This window comes from Canis lupus, chromosome 20 (assembly GCF_003254725.2).
Source record: "Canis lupus dingo isolate Sandy chromosome 20, ASM325472v2, whole genome shotgun sequence".
NCBI classification, from domain to species: Eukaryota; Metazoa; Chordata; class Mammalia; order Carnivora; family Canidae; genus Canis; species Canis lupus.
In genome coordinates this window covers 47,386,577-47,401,425 of record NC_064262.1, presented here as the reverse complement: position 1 = coordinate 47,401,425, position 14,849 = coordinate 47,386,577, and the positions used below count along the sequence as shown (strand labels likewise).

Here is a 14,849-nt window from a genome sequence, read left to right as displayed (position 1 = left end):
GAATACACAGAGAGGAGAGAAAGAGAGAGGCAGAGACACAGGCAGAGGGAGAAGCAGGATCCAGCAGGGAGCCTGATGTGGGACTCTATCTGGGTCTCCAGGATCACGCCCTGAGCTGTAGGCGGCGCTAAACCGCTGAGCCACCGGGGCTATCCAAATAAATAAAATCTTTAAAAAAAAATTAAATGTCCGTCAATGGATAAACGAAGTTGTGGTATATAAGTATAGTAGAAATTGGTCATAAAAAAAAAAGGAATGAAAAACTGCTACATGATACAGCATGAACAAACCTTGAAATCATTATGCTAAGAGGAAGAAAACAAAGGGTCACAATGTATGATTAATTTACATGAAATATGAGAACAAGCAAATCCATGGGGACAGAAAGTAGACTAGTGGTTGTCAGGAGTGGGGTAGGGAGTGGGTGTAGGGGGAGTGACTGCTGATGGGTACGGGGTTTTATGTGAGGATGATGAAAATGTTTTGGGCCTATATAGAGCTGGTGGTTACACAACATCGTAAATATACTAAATGCCTCGGAATTGTGTGCTTTAACAATATTAATTCTATTATGAGAATTTCACCTCAAAAAATAAAAAAGGAGGGGTGCCTAGATGCTTCAGTTGGTTAAGCATCTCATCTGACCCTTGGTTTTGGCTCAGGTCATGATCTCGGAGTCATGGGATTGAGCCCCATGTCAGGCTCTATGCTTAGCTGGGAGTCCGCTTGAGGATTATCTCTCTCCTTCTTCTTCTGTCCTTCCCCCCACTCATGCACTCTCTCTCTCTCTCTCTCCCTCTCCCTCTCTCTCTCATAAATAAATCTTTAAAAAATAAAAGGAAACAAATAACACGATCACAGCATTCCTTCATCACATGCGTACTGAGAACCTACTGTATGCCATGAGCTATGCTAGGCTCTTAAATACAAATACAAATCAAAACCACAATGAGATACCACCTCACACTAGTGAGAATGGGGAAAATTAACAAGGCAGGAAACAACAAATGTTGGAGAGGATGTGGAGAAAAGGGAACCCTCTTACACTGTTCGTGGGAATGTGAACTGGTGCAGCCACTCTGGAAAACTGTGTGGAGGTTCCTCAAAGAGTTAAAAATAGACCTGCCCTACGACTCAGCAATTGCACTGTTGGGGATTTACCCCAAAGATACAGATGCAATGAAACGCCGGGACACCTGCACCCCGATGTTTATAGCAGCAATGGCCACAATAACCAAACTGTGGAAGGAGCCTCGGTGTCCATTGAAAGATGAATGGATAAAGGAGCTGTGGTCTATGTGTACAATGGAATATTACTCAGCCATTAGAAACGACAAATACACACCATTTGCCTCAATGTGGATGGAACTGGAGGGTATTATGCTGAGTGAAATAAGCCAATCGGAGAAGGACAAGCATTATATGGTCTCATTCATTTGGGAAATATAAAGGGAATAAAGGGGAAAGAAGGAAAAATAAGTGGGAAATATCAGAAAGGGAGACAGAACATGGAAGACTCCTAACTCTGGGAAACGAACTAGGGGTGGTGGAAGGGGAGGAGGGCGGGGGGTAGGGGTGACTGGGTGGCGGGCACTGAAGTGGGCACTTGATGGGATGAGCACTGGGTATTATTCTGTATGTTGGCAAATTGAACACCAATAAAAAATAAATTTATTATTAAAAAAAATAAGAGCACGGTTTCTTCCAGGAGACGGGGGGAGATCAAAAATTAAAAAGTAAACAAATAGATAAAAGACTTCCAGGTAGTGATTAGTGCTGTGAAGACACTATATGAAGGAACTTTAAGACTAAGAGAGCTACTTTTGAGTAAGTAGTCAAGGAAGGCCTCCTTGAGGGACACCAAGCAGCCACCCAGGCAAAAATCTTCAGGGAAAGAGATCTGACCAAAAGATAATAGCAAATGCAAGGGCCCTGGGGTAGGAACTAACATGATGTGTTAGAGGAATTCAAAGATAGCCAGGGAAGCTGAAGCATAATGAGTGGGCCTGGGGGTGGGAGGTAGAAGATGAGTTAGTTCAGGGAAGTAAGAAAAGTCAGATCATGCAGAGCCTTATGAGTAAAGAGTTTGGATTTTATTCTAAATACAATGGGATTCACTGAAGTGTTTTAAGTTAAAAAAAAAAAAAAGATGTGCTCTAGTTTAAAACATAGTGCTGGCTGTGGTGTGGAGAATGGACTGAAGGAGGCAAGTGGGGCAGGGGCAGGAATAGGCAGAGAGATCATATGAATGCAACATGGTGATGGGAGCAAGAATATGAATGTTGGCCATGGGGGCGCCTGGGTGGCTCAGCAGAACTCTTGATTTCGGTTCAGGTCATGATCTCAGGGTTGTGAGATCGAGCCCTGCATCTGGCTCTGCACTCAGCATGGTGTCTCTTGAGAATCTGTCTCTCCCTCTCCCTCTGCCCCTCCCCACACTCACATTGTCTCTCTCTAAATAAATAAGTAAAATCTTTCCAAAAAAATAATAGTGGTAACAATGGAAAAAAGGATGAATATTTGGGGGATATATTTTTTCTTTTTTTTTAAGATTTTATTTATTTATTCATGAGAGACACAGAATGAGAGAGAGAAGCAGAGGGAGAAGCAGGCTCCGTGCAAGGAACCTGATGTGGGACTCGATCCCGAGACTCCAGGATCACGCCCTGGGCCAAAGGCAGGCGCTAAACTGCTGAGCCACCCAGGGATCTCCTGGGATACATTTTAAAAGTAAGGCTGGCAGAACTTGTTGATGGGTTGGATGCAGACATGAAAGATTAAAGAAGCTTCTAAGTTTTTAATAAAAGCAGCGGGGAGGGGGGTGGCGGGGATGGTGGGCCAACTATCAAGTCAAGCAATACTAGTGGAGGAAAAGATCAGGGAGATTAATCAAAGGTTTGGTTTGGGACCTATTGAGTTAGAGGTGCCCACCAAATGCTCACATAAAAATGCCACTGTTAGAAAGAAACAAACAAGGTGATGTGATGGAGAATCATGGAGGAGGGATGGTGGGCAGATCTCTTTTGTCTTCCCCAGACTCTAATCTGCTTCCTATGTTGAGGGAAATCCACATCAGATGAGTCTCAGTAGAAAATAAAGTTCTCATTCCTGCCAAAGAAACAGGGAGTTCTGGGGCACCTGGGTGGCTCAGTGGTTGAGAGTCAGCCTTTGGCTCAAGTGGTGATTCTGGGGTTCTGGGATTAAGTCCCGCATTGGGCTCCCCACAGGGAGCCTGCTTCTCCCTCTGCCTATGTCTCTGCCTCTCTCTGTGTGTCTCTCACTAACAAATAAATAAAATCTTTAAAAAGAAACAGGAAGTTCAGAAATGACTCACTTTCCCAGCTTCCCTTGGAAGCTAAGGCATGGTCATGTGTCACAGACGCAACCAATTAGATGCAGCCCAGTTAAGACCCCAGGAACCAGAAAGGCAAAGAAGCAGATGCCACAGAGAACACATTCCATGGGTGGCTAAAGTGGCAGCCTCCAAGAGAGACAATACAGCTAGGAGTTCTGCAATAGTAGCCATGATGTTCTCAAGAGCCACTGCATGCCTTTTTGGGGGAAAGGGTATGATTCTTTTTTATTATTATTATTGGTGTTCAATTTGCCAACATACAGAATAACACCCAGTGCTCATCACGTCAAGTGCCCCCCTCAGTGCCCATCACCCAGTCACCCCCACACCTCGCCCACCTCCCTTTCCACCACCCCTAGTAAGTTTCCCAGAGTTAGGAGTCTTTCATGTTCTGTCTCCTTTTCTGATATTTCCCACTCATTTTTTCTCCTTTCCCCTTTATTCCCTTTCACTATTTTTTATATTCAAGGGGTATGATTCTGACTGTGAGGCCATCTTTTCTGTCTCTGTGTCTTGCACAAAAAAATCCCGAGTAATGGGAAAGAAGAGTTGGAGTTAGATATAGTACTAAGAGTCTTTTGACATAGTGGTATTTAAGCTGGGTTCTGAAGACTGGAGAAGAACCAGCCATGGAAAGGACTGGAAGGGAGTATGCTACCCAGAAGGAACAGTGACTGTGAGCCTCTGAGGCGGGAAAGAGCTTAGCCTCTCCCAAGAGCTGGAAGAAGGACTGTCTTGCTGGGGGTAAGAAGCAATAGTGAGGGGCGCCTGGGTGGCTCAGTGGTTGAGCATCTGCCTTCCGCTCAGGTCGTGATCCCGGGGTCCTGGGATCGAGTCCCGCATCGGGCTCCCCGCAGGGAGCCTGCTCCTCCCTCTGCCTGTGTCTCTCTGCCTCTCTCTGTGTCTCTCATAATAAATAAAATCTTAAAAAAAAAAAAAAAGAGCATTAGTGAGAGATGTGCTAGATGAGGTTGCCTTCTTAAGGAGCCAGAATTCCAAGCCAACGTGGCCAAGTCCCAAAGCATTAACAGGGTGCACCCTCTCTGTAGCCTTTCCCCTCCCCCACCCATGGAACTCTGCGCCGTTGCCACCGTCGTCATGGTGATGGGCACTCCGTTTGCACTCACTGCTCAAGCCAGGAAGGAGTTGGCGCGTCTTCGGGAGTCCCTGCCCCTCCTCGTGGGGGCCCCGGGCCACCCCGCGGGACCATGCCCGTGTTGATACCCCCAGCGGAGCGCCGCCAGGACACGCGCGTAGGGGCTCCCGCATGGCGCGAGGTGGCCAAAGCCATGACGCAGAAGGCGCACCACCTGACCGACCGCTGCGGGCAGGAGGCAGTGACCATGTGGCAACCCAAGGACAGCGTGAGGGACCCGCACGTGGCGCGCCACCTCTGCCGCGCTGCCTACATCCTGCCCTGGCGCTTCCGCGTGGAGATGCTCAAGGGCGGCAGCACCGTGGAGAAGCCGCCGCCGGGCGAGGGCGTCACGCTGTGGAAAGGCAAGATGAAGCCCCCCGCCTGGCACGCCCGCCTGCCGCTGCCCATGCACCGCGACGCTCGCGCCCTGCAGACCGCAGAGGTGGTGCACGCGCACGCGCGAGGGGCCCGCCTCGCAGCCGCCCGCCTGTGCCGCGCGCAGCACCAGATCAATGGGCAGCTGCGGCTGCTGCTTCGCCAGCGGGAAGCTACGGACCGCAGGCTCAGCGAGGTGCGCAAAGGCCTGCTCATTAACCAGCAGAGCTGCAAGCTTCGGGGCTACAGGCCCAAGTCTGAGAAGGTGGGACCATCCCCCCACCCTCGCGGAGACCCAGGCCTCTCAGCTCCGGGACGGTAGAGAGACCACCCACCTCCACCCCAGGCCCCAGCCCCCACAGAGTGAGGGCACAAGATGACGCCCCCTCCTTCTGAGCCCAGGGGACAGGATCCCCAAGCCCCCTTGCCCCAGAGAAGCTATTCCAGTCCCCCAGCCAAGGAGAGAAGGTGGGACTCTGAATCACACTAGATGAAACTCTTCCCAAAGAGTAATCACAGATCCCAGCCCAGGTATGAAATCACCCACCCAGCCCCCAGGCCCAGAGAGTGAGACCTGTCCATGGGCAGGAAACCCTCAATGACCCCAGTGAAAACACACCCAACCCCCCTCCCCGGAAAGTGGGTGATGTCCTGGTCCCAATACATGAAACGCTCCTCAAAATTTTTGTGAGTTTGTTTTGTTTTGTTTTTTAAAGTCTTTATTTACTTGAGAAAAAGAGAGCAAGCAGGGGAACTGAGAGGGATAAGCAGAATCTGCACCGAGCAGAAAAGCCCCATGCGGGGCTCAATCTCAGGACCCTGAAATCATGACCTGAGCTGAAATCAAGAGTGGGACTTAACCAACTGAGCCATCCAGGCGCCCCTCCTCAAAATGTTTTACTAAACCCAAATCCTGCCCCATAGTCTCAGACAGTGTGAACCCCTCCCCAGACGTCCTCTCAGGAGAAAGAAACAGGTCCTGCCAACAAGTTGAGACCCTCAGACTCCAAGCCACTGCACTTGAGAGCTAGGTCCCCAGTCAAAGAAAAGAATAAGACCCCTAGTCTCAGCCCTGGTGAGATCCTTCCCCTAAAGTGAAACTGCAGACCACAACTGCAAAAGTGAGGAACATTCTAGCCTCCCTAGGAAGAAATCACACACACACACACACACACACACACACACACACAGGCACACGCACACACACACACTACAATACACACACTATACATACACCAGGTGGAATTCTTACGCCCAGCCCCGAAATCCAGATAGTAAGAACCCAAAAAGGCAACCCCCTCATCATCCCTATATAGCCAAGGAGTGAGGATAAGACCATCATGAATGAAGGTGAACTCCCCCGAGGCCCAGGGTATGAGAACAGCCTTCCCCCAAGTTAAGTCACTTCATCCCATCTCATTGGACTCCTACCTATAAAATGGAGAAGCCCCCAGCCCCACTCTCTAAAGGGTAAGGCCTCCCCCACCAAGTGAAAGCCTCTGAAAGAATAAAGCCTTCTCAGAGTGAGATTCCCAAAGGGTGACAGCACCCCCAACTCCATTCTCCAAGCCTAGAGTCTATGAAATTGGCAAACCTCTACTACCCTGAAAGGAGAAATCTCCCTCCAGCCCCCTTTGGAAAGTGTGAGAGATTCTTTCCTTCTGTTCTAGGTCCCTGACAAAGCTGACAGCATGCTCACCTGGGAGAGGGAGGAGCTACAGAGCATGAAGAGGAAGATGGAAAAAGATATGGAAAAATCAGAGGCCCTGCTCAAGGTTGGGAACACCTAGGGCCAAGTGAGGAGGGCTGGAGGCGAATCTGAATGAGCAGACCACTCTGACATTTGGGACTGTAGCCACAGTAATCCCTCAACCCATACCCCTACCCACTCTGCCCTGACACTCACTATATTTCCATTTGGTGCAGTAGAGAAACTGAGGCTTTGACAGATGGAGTGAACCCCAAAATAACAATGAACACCCCTGCTGAACCCTATGCAGTCACTGAGTTAACTTCTTTTTTTTTAAGATTTTATTTATTTATTTAACAGAGAGCGAGAGCCAGAGAGCACAAGCAGGGGGAACAGCAGAGGGAGAGGGAGAGAAGCAGGCTCCCCACTGAGCAGGGAGCCGGATGTGATGTAGGTCTCCATTCCAGGACCCTGGGATCATGGCCTAAGCCAAAGGCAGACACTTAACTGACTAAGCCACCCAGGTGCCCCCACTGAGTTAATTTCTTAAAACATTCCTGTGAAATACATACACGGATCCCCTTATTAGAAATGGGGAAACTGAGGCTCAGAGAGATATAGACTCACCCAAAGCACAGAGTTAGCCAGGGGCAGGGCTGTGGTTTCAGCTCAGGCGTCTTTTTGCTTTCCATTTTTATTGAGGTATAATTGACAATTTAAAATCATGTATATTGAACACAACTTGATGATTTGACATATGTGTAAATTGTGAAATAATCACCATAATCAAGGTAATTAACATATCCATCACCTCGCATAGTTAGCTTGATGTGTGTGGTGAGAACACTTAAGATCCAAACTCTTAGCAAATTTCAATTATAAAATACAGTATTGGTATCCATAGTCACACTGTTCTACATTAGATCTCCAGAACTTAATCATTTTGCATAACAAAAACTTTGTGCCCCTTGACCAACATCTCCCCATTTCTCCCTCCCCCTCAGGCACTGGCAACCACCATTCTACACTCTGCCGCTATGAATTTGACTATTTTATTTTTTTCTTGAAAGGTTTTGTTTATTCATGAGAGACACAAAGAAAGGCAGAGACACAGAGGGAGAAGCAGGCTCCCTGTGGGAAGCCTGATGCAGGGCGCTGATTCCAGGACCCTTGGATCGCGACCTGAGCCAAAGCCAGACCCTCAACCACTGAGCCAACCAGGCACTCCGAATTTGACTATTTTAGATTCCACATACAAGTGAGATCTTTCTGCATCTGGCTTATTTCACTTAGCATATATATAATGAACCTCAAGGCTCATCTATGTTGTCACAAATGGCAAGGTATCCTTTTTAAGGCTAAATATTCCATTGTATATATTTTATTATATACATATTACATTATGTATTACATGTCATATACTATTATATTATTAATATACATACTATATAATTATATAATAATTAATATAAATATAAATTCTACTATTATTAGATTATAAACAATTATGTTATATTACATATTAATATATTCTATAACAATATGCTATAGGGATCCCTGGGTGGCGCAGCGGTTTGGCGCCTGCCTTTGGCCCAGGGCGCGATCCTGGAGACCTGGGATCGAATCCCACGTCGGGCTCCCGGTGCATGGAGCCTGCTTCTCCCTCTGCCTGTGTCTCTGCCTCTCTCTCTCTCTGTGTGACTATCATAAATAAATAAAAAAAAATTAAAAAAAAAAAAAAACAATATGCTATATACTACATATACTATATTATGTATGCTATATATACTAAAATATACTATATGTTGTAATATAATAATATATAGCATGTATAATATAAATGGACATTTACATTAAGTATCTTTTTAATACATATTATAATTATATTTTATATAATATAATTATATTATTTTATATAATAGTATATTATAATTATATTATATTTTATATATTACATTATAATTATATAATTTATTATTATAAATTTTTATAGCTTCTATATGATATAAAATATAATTATATGTTATATAATAATTATATATTAAATCATATTATGTGTAATTTCTATATATGATATTGTTTAACAATATATTGTATGAAATATTACATATTATAATATATTATTTATTATAGAATTATTTATAATATATTACTATATCAATGTTTTGATTATTTTTTGAGATTTTTATTTATTTATTCATGAGAGACACAGAGAGAGAGGCAGAGACACAGGCAGAGGGAGAAGCAGGCTCCATGCAGGGAGCCCAACGTGGGACACAATCCCAGGTCTCCAGGATCATGCCCTGGGCTGAAGGCGGCACTAAACCGCTAAGCCACCAGGCTGCCCAATGTTTTGATTATTAACACATTAATATTACAATAGTATATATATCATATTTTCTTTATACACTCACCTGCCTAGAGACATTTTTATTGTTTCCATGTCTTGGCTATTGTGAATAATGTTGAAATGAACATGAAGTGCAACTATCTCTTTGAAATCCTGATCTTCTTTGGATATATACCAGGAAATGGGAGAACTACCTTATAGATTCAGTTCAAGTGTCTTGAGCCTAGTTCTTTACACTGTAATATGTGCCCAGTCTTTGTCAGCTCCAGCCAAAGATGGTCTCACTATATCCTTAACCCTTGCAATGAAGATTTCTTTATGAGGGCACTAATGGAGGTGAAAGAGCAGCTGAGTTTGATAGAGCCCTGGGACTGGTTAAAGTTAGCTGGTAACCTGTGTGTGCTTTTGACTCATCTATTTGACAAATACTAATCCAGTGCCCTGGTGTCTGGGCACCTTGCTTGGCATTGGAACAAAGTAGTGAAGAGGACAGAAATGGCCTTGCCCTCACAGAGTGCATATTATAAAGACACTCAAATAAGAGGCAGATGGGGTGGTGGATGGGGTTGGGGGAGGAAATTTAGGAGCTGGCACACCACTGTCCGTGGTGCAGAACCTTCCTTGAGCTCACCCCACCACACCCCCAGGTCACTGTCACATTCCTTTAAATCTGGTGAGTCCTGAAAAATCCTTCAAGAAAGTCTGAAATTGAAAAGGGAGAACCTCCCCACTCACACTCTGCCTTTTTCTCTGCCTCTCTCTGCTACCTTGCCTCCAGGCCCTGGCCTCCTGTCGTGACACTCTGGCCTTCTGCTGTAAGGACAGGCTCCAAGCTGTGGACCTAATGAACCAGCCGCTGGATAAGGTTCTGGAGCAGGCTGGCCGCCACTCCTGGGTGAACCTGTCCCGCGTTCCTTCCCCCCGCACTCAGGGCCAGAAAACGCCACCCCCCGACCCTGTGGGCACCTATACCCCAGGTAAGCCCCCACAGAAAGGAGCCCACTATCATAGGTACCCTTGGGTGCCCAATCCTCCTCTATTTCTCAGCCACTGCCTTCCCTGGGGAATTGCGCCCCTAGACCAAGTGAGAGCGCTGAGAGCCCATCTCCCCTGGGACCATGTTTTTGATCAGCTCTTCCCCTTGCACACTCCTGCAAGTGAGCACTCCCTCAGTCAATCTCAGATGAGCAGCCCCTCCTCTGGACTTTCTCCAAATCCTTCCATAAACCCCTTCGCCCAGGGCCCAACACAACCTGAGGATAGAGAGGGGAACTCAGAAAGCCAGGATCAGGAAAAGGAGGTCTTGGCTCTCCACGCATGCCCCTCCCTGCCCGCAGAGTGCGCCACGGCGCTGTACGAAGCCAAGCGACTGCTGATGGAGTCCAAGGACACCTTGCTAGAAATGGCAAAGAACGAGGAGGCCATCCAGGAGCAACAACAACTGATAAGCGATCGAGTGTGCGCCTCGCTGGCGCAGAAGATGCGTGAGACCTTGGAGCTGAAGGTGGGTGCGGCGACTGCTAGTTGGCGGCGCGAGGCTAGGGTGGACTGCAGAGGACAGAGAGGGGGACACGGGGCAGAGAGAAGCCAGGAAGCCAGCGTGGTCCCTCTGTGCTCTCACTCACCCAGGAAAGAATGAATATGACCTTAGGACTCATGAGGGGAACTATCCATCGGTGCACGAAATTCAACCAGGAAATGTACATCACTCGGGGCCTCATCAAGGTGTGCTTTGTACAAGAGTGTGCGGGGGTGGGGCCGGGCTTGCTCGCCTAGCCTGAGCCTCACTGTTCCGCATACCACACTCTGCCAGGGTCCTCTGTCAAAAAGTCACCTGGAGACTCGAGAGAAACTGGATAGACCTCTGGTTCGGGTGTACCAGAGACACGTGGGCACCCAGCTGCCCGAAGCCTCGCGCCTCGCTCAGGTATGTTCCCACCTGGCCCCTTCCGCGCCTCCCCGCCGTCTCTAGGCACAGCCTCATCATGGTAACACCGCTTCCTCAAGCACACCTGACCCAGGTCCGCCGGTCCTCCCACCGCCGCCCTGGAGGAGGCCCTCTGATACCCACACCTCTATCAAAAAAGTGCCCGCCTCACTCCATCTTGATACCGCCCTCATTCAGCCTAGCTCCTCCCAGCACTCCTTGCGCAGATGCACCCCACATCCCAGGTCAGCCCTGCGGGTCTCCAGGTGCGTCCGCCTCCCGCCCCGCCCCTCGGCCCCGCCCTGTCGCGGGCTTGTCTACAAAGCGCCTCTGGCCGGAGAACGTTGCCCCCAATCTCTGCGAGTCCCCCCTCTCCTGTGCTCCTTCCCGGGAAGGGGGAGGATGGGGGGGGGGGATCTTCCGCCAGCACACGTGGCCCGGGTGTGCCCCTCCCCTTCTGAGGCCTGCCCTTTCTTAAAGGTGTGCTCCTTTCACACGCACACCTGGCCCCGGCGCGGTAGTCCACCCCAGACAGTGCCCGGCCCCCAGCACGGTCCCGCTTCCTCCCCAGGGTACTGACAAGCTGCAGCGCCACATCTCGCACGTGGAAAAAAACCTGAAGGAGCTGCTCGCCACGCACAAGAACCTCACCGGGAGCCTCAACTGCAAGAAGACCGGGTATGAAGTGGACTACAATGTGGTGCGCCTGCGCCTCCGCCAGCGGCACCCGCACGTGTGCTACGAGCAGGCGCAGCGTCTGGTCAACGACTGGGATCCGCGCACGCCTCCGCGCGTCGAGTCGGATGCTGCAGCGAAATGACAGCCTCTCCCCCTGCCCCGGCCATCCCGCCCACTCACAGCTCAGTGGCCCTCCCTCTCGCCTGACCTACCCTCCCTTTAAGCATCCTCTAGCAGAACTATAATTAAAAATGACAATGATTGCCATTATTAGGCTCCTACTGTATATCAGTCACTTACCCTACAACACGTTATGGGCACTGTATCCTGGGAGTTAACAGGCTGGATCTGGGCACCAGATTTCTGAGATTCAAATGCCAGCTCCCCAATTTCAACTGTGTAGCCTTGGGCAAGTCGTTGTTCCTCTCTAGCCTCAGTGCTTTCACCTATAAAATGGAAAGGATTACAGCGCTCAAAGGCTTGGCATAAGGATAATGTGTAAGGCCTGTAGAATGGTGGCCGCCCAATGTTACACAGCTAGTAAGCAGAAGAGCTAAAATTTTAATCCCTGCTCTAAAGTCTACACTCTGGGCAAAACTTGAAGCTCCCCTCTGTTCTCTTAAATGAACGCAGGTTCCCCCCACTGGTTGCCATTATTAACACTACACAAACACACAAACACACACACACACAGAGTTATGGAACATAACTACTACAAATATAATGAGAATCAACTGTATTTGCAAAGGTGTAAGCAGGATAGAGAAAATCCTCAATGGAAAGCACAGTACCAAGGTGCTGGTAATTGTGGAGAGCCACCTTTGCCACTCCTAAATCTGAAGGGACAAGGTAATCAAAAGCAGCCAGCCTTGCAGTGCTGCCCTGTGGATGCTAGAGGAATTCATGCCCCTACCCAGCTCTCTCCATTGACCAGTGTTCTCTATTGGTTGAAGCCAATGACAAAAAAAGAACCCCTTAGGTGCAGTCCATATATCCTTTAGGGCACAGAGCTGCCACCACCCTGTTGACTTTTGAGTCTCTTGCAGATCCTTCCTGGGGCTGGGAATTGTCCCTTCCCCTGCATCTTTGGACAAAGATCCATCAAGCCCCAAAACCTTGCATAGAGATGCAGATACTTCTTTTGCATACAATGTCTTACACTCTGGATTGCAATCTGCCACCCTCATTTTTGCTGATACAGCCCCAGCTTGTCACTCTGCTCACCCAGTATTCCACAACAGCGATTGCATAATCCCCTCTCTTGCCTCCAAGCTGATATTTCAGTTACTGCCCCAGGTCACATCATGGGCACCCAGTAAGCCTCTCAGTGACACCATAAAGTGGGTGTCATCATATTATCGTGTCAGGGATTACACTTGTTATGATGAACATTGGGTGTTGTATGTAAGTGATGAATCATTAATTTCTCCTCCTGAAACCAATATTACACTAGAATTTAAATTCATGAGAATTAAAACTTGAAACAAAAAATATTTCATCCCTAAAAAAAAAAAAAGTAACTGAAACAGTAGTTTTTATCCAAAAGAGGTTGGATGAAAACAGTTTCTCAATCAGAAGTAATTCTGCCCCCAACCAGGGACATTTGGCAATGTCTGGAGGCATTTTTGGTTGTCACAACTAAGGGCAAGGGGTAGGGGATGCTAAGTGTCCTGCAGTGTCCAAGGCAACCCCCGCTATAACAAAGAATTACTTGACTGAAAATAGTCAATTGTGTTAAGGTTGAGAAACTGTGGACTAAATTAAGTGCTTCTCAGAATCATCTTCAAAGTCAAAAAAAATTTAACAGCTTTATTGAGGTATGATCGACAAATAAAAATTGTATATGTTCAACAAGTACCACTTAATGTTTGATATACATATGTGTGATGAAATGATCATCATGATCAATCTAATATATCCATCACCCCACACTTAGTTACCAATTTTCTTCTTTTTTTTTTTGTATGTGGTGAGAACACTTAAGATATACCTTCTTTGAAAATTTCCAGTATATAGTATTGTTATTTATGGTCACCATACTGTGCACAAAATATCCAGAACTTATTCATCTTGCATAAGTAAAAGCTTGTATCCTTTGATCAACATCTCTTCCATGTCCTGTCTTCCCAGCCCCTAGCAACTGCCATTCTACTCTCTGCTTCTTTGGGTTTGTGAAGTCAAAAATTCTTGCAGATCATGGAAGGAAATACAACATTTGAGAGTAGTTATTTCATCCATCCTTCTTTCCATGTAGGGTGACATCCCAAAGTCCCATCATACTCCAGGACCTCTGGGTGATGCTCAGTTTTCTCCATTAGGTCCAAATGTAGAGATTCCATGGCCTTGTAGTCAGCAAACCAAACAGTAAATTATCTCCCCCATACACATCAAATAAGCAATGATGGGATTCAAATAGGAGAGTGAGGATTTAAGACCCTCATTAGTAAATGGAGGGGAAAGAGTTGACACAGAGCAGCCCATGGTCATTAGCAAAGGACAAATCCTTCTGTGCAGAATATTAAAGATTCTTTCTCTGGGAATAGAGTAAGTTCCTTTTGTTCAAGAAAATTAAGAATTTTGTTTAAGGGCACATACAATTCTTGGATAAATCAGGCTCGGAGATCTAATACACAGTACAGTAATGACAGACAACAAAGCTATATTATAAAATCAAACTTGCTAAGAGAAAAGATCTTCACTGTTCCACCCCTAGAAGAAATGATAACTTGGTAATGTGACAGTGGTTAGCCAATGTGAGTTGGTTAGCCAATCACATTGCAATGCAAATGTATCAAATCAATATGTTGTACCCCTTAAACTTACATGAGTTATATGTCAATTTTATCTCAGTTTTTAATGGTAAAAAGAAAAACTCAGGAATAAATTTGAGAGCTGAGAATTTTTTTAACATACAAGAGAGTCTCACCTTCAGAGAACCAACTCTCAGAACCAATATTTGATATATAATTTTAAAACTAACCCCACAAAAGTAAGGTTATTCTGTTCAATATTCTAATTGGTGGGGGGGGGGGAATAGTGTTTCTTTTATTTTTTTTCATGAGAGACACAGAGAGAGGGGCAGAGACATAGGCAGAGGGAGAAGCAGACCCCATGCAGGGAGCCCGATGTGGGACTTGATCCCAGGACTCTGGAATCACGCCCTGAGCTGAAGGCAGATGCTCAACTGCTGAGCCACCAAGGCATCCTGAAGTAGGTTTTTAATTATGGTTGTTTGTAGGGATCAGCATTGCAAAAATTTCAAGAGTACATTGTTTTCTTTTAAGGAGTCAGCAACGTATGGTTGTATTAGTTATCTACTGCTATGTAGCAAATTAT

General features: G+C 46.7%; 2 protein-coding genes across 2 annotated transcripts in view; one reads left to right on the top strand and one right to left on the bottom strand.

Moving 5' to 3' along the window:
- SLC1A6 (solute carrier family 1 member 6) overlaps positions 1–11,632 on the bottom strand; it is a 44,204-nt gene extending 32,572 nt beyond the window's left edge. Inside the window, exon 1 of the mRNA XM_049098343.1 lies at positions 11,487–11,632. The gene's annotated coding sequence lies outside the window, so the exon portion shown is untranslated. The remainder of the gene's footprint in view (positions 1–11,486) is intronic.
- Positions 4,564–11,780, top strand: CCDC105 (coiled-coil domain containing 105). Its single transcript, XM_025457834.3, has 7 exons — positions 4,564–5,133; positions 6,539–6,643; positions 9,687–9,885; positions 10,246–10,412; positions 10,538–10,633; positions 10,722–10,835; positions 11,407–11,780. The coding sequence occupies exons 1-7, from the start codon at positions 4,564–4,566 to the stop codon at positions 11,653–11,655; spliced, it is 1,500 nt and encodes a 499-aa protein (XP_025313619.3). The 3' UTR covers positions 11,656–11,780.
- The last annotated feature ends 3,069 nt before the right edge of the window (positions 11,781–14,849 follow it).

Coding starts and splice junctions, on each gene's coding strand:
- CCDC105 (XM_025457834.3), top strand. CDS start 4,564: ATGCCCGTGTTGATACCCCCAGCGGAGCGCCGCCAGGACACGCGCGTA. Junction 5,134..6,538: donor ACAGGCCCAAGTCTGAGAAG/GTGGGACCATCC, acceptor CTTCTGTTCTAG/GTCCCTGACAAAGCTGACAG. Junction 10,634..10,721: donor TCACTCGGGGCCTCATCAAG/GTGTGCTTTGTA, acceptor ACACTCTGCCAG/GGTCCTCTGTCAAAAAGTCA.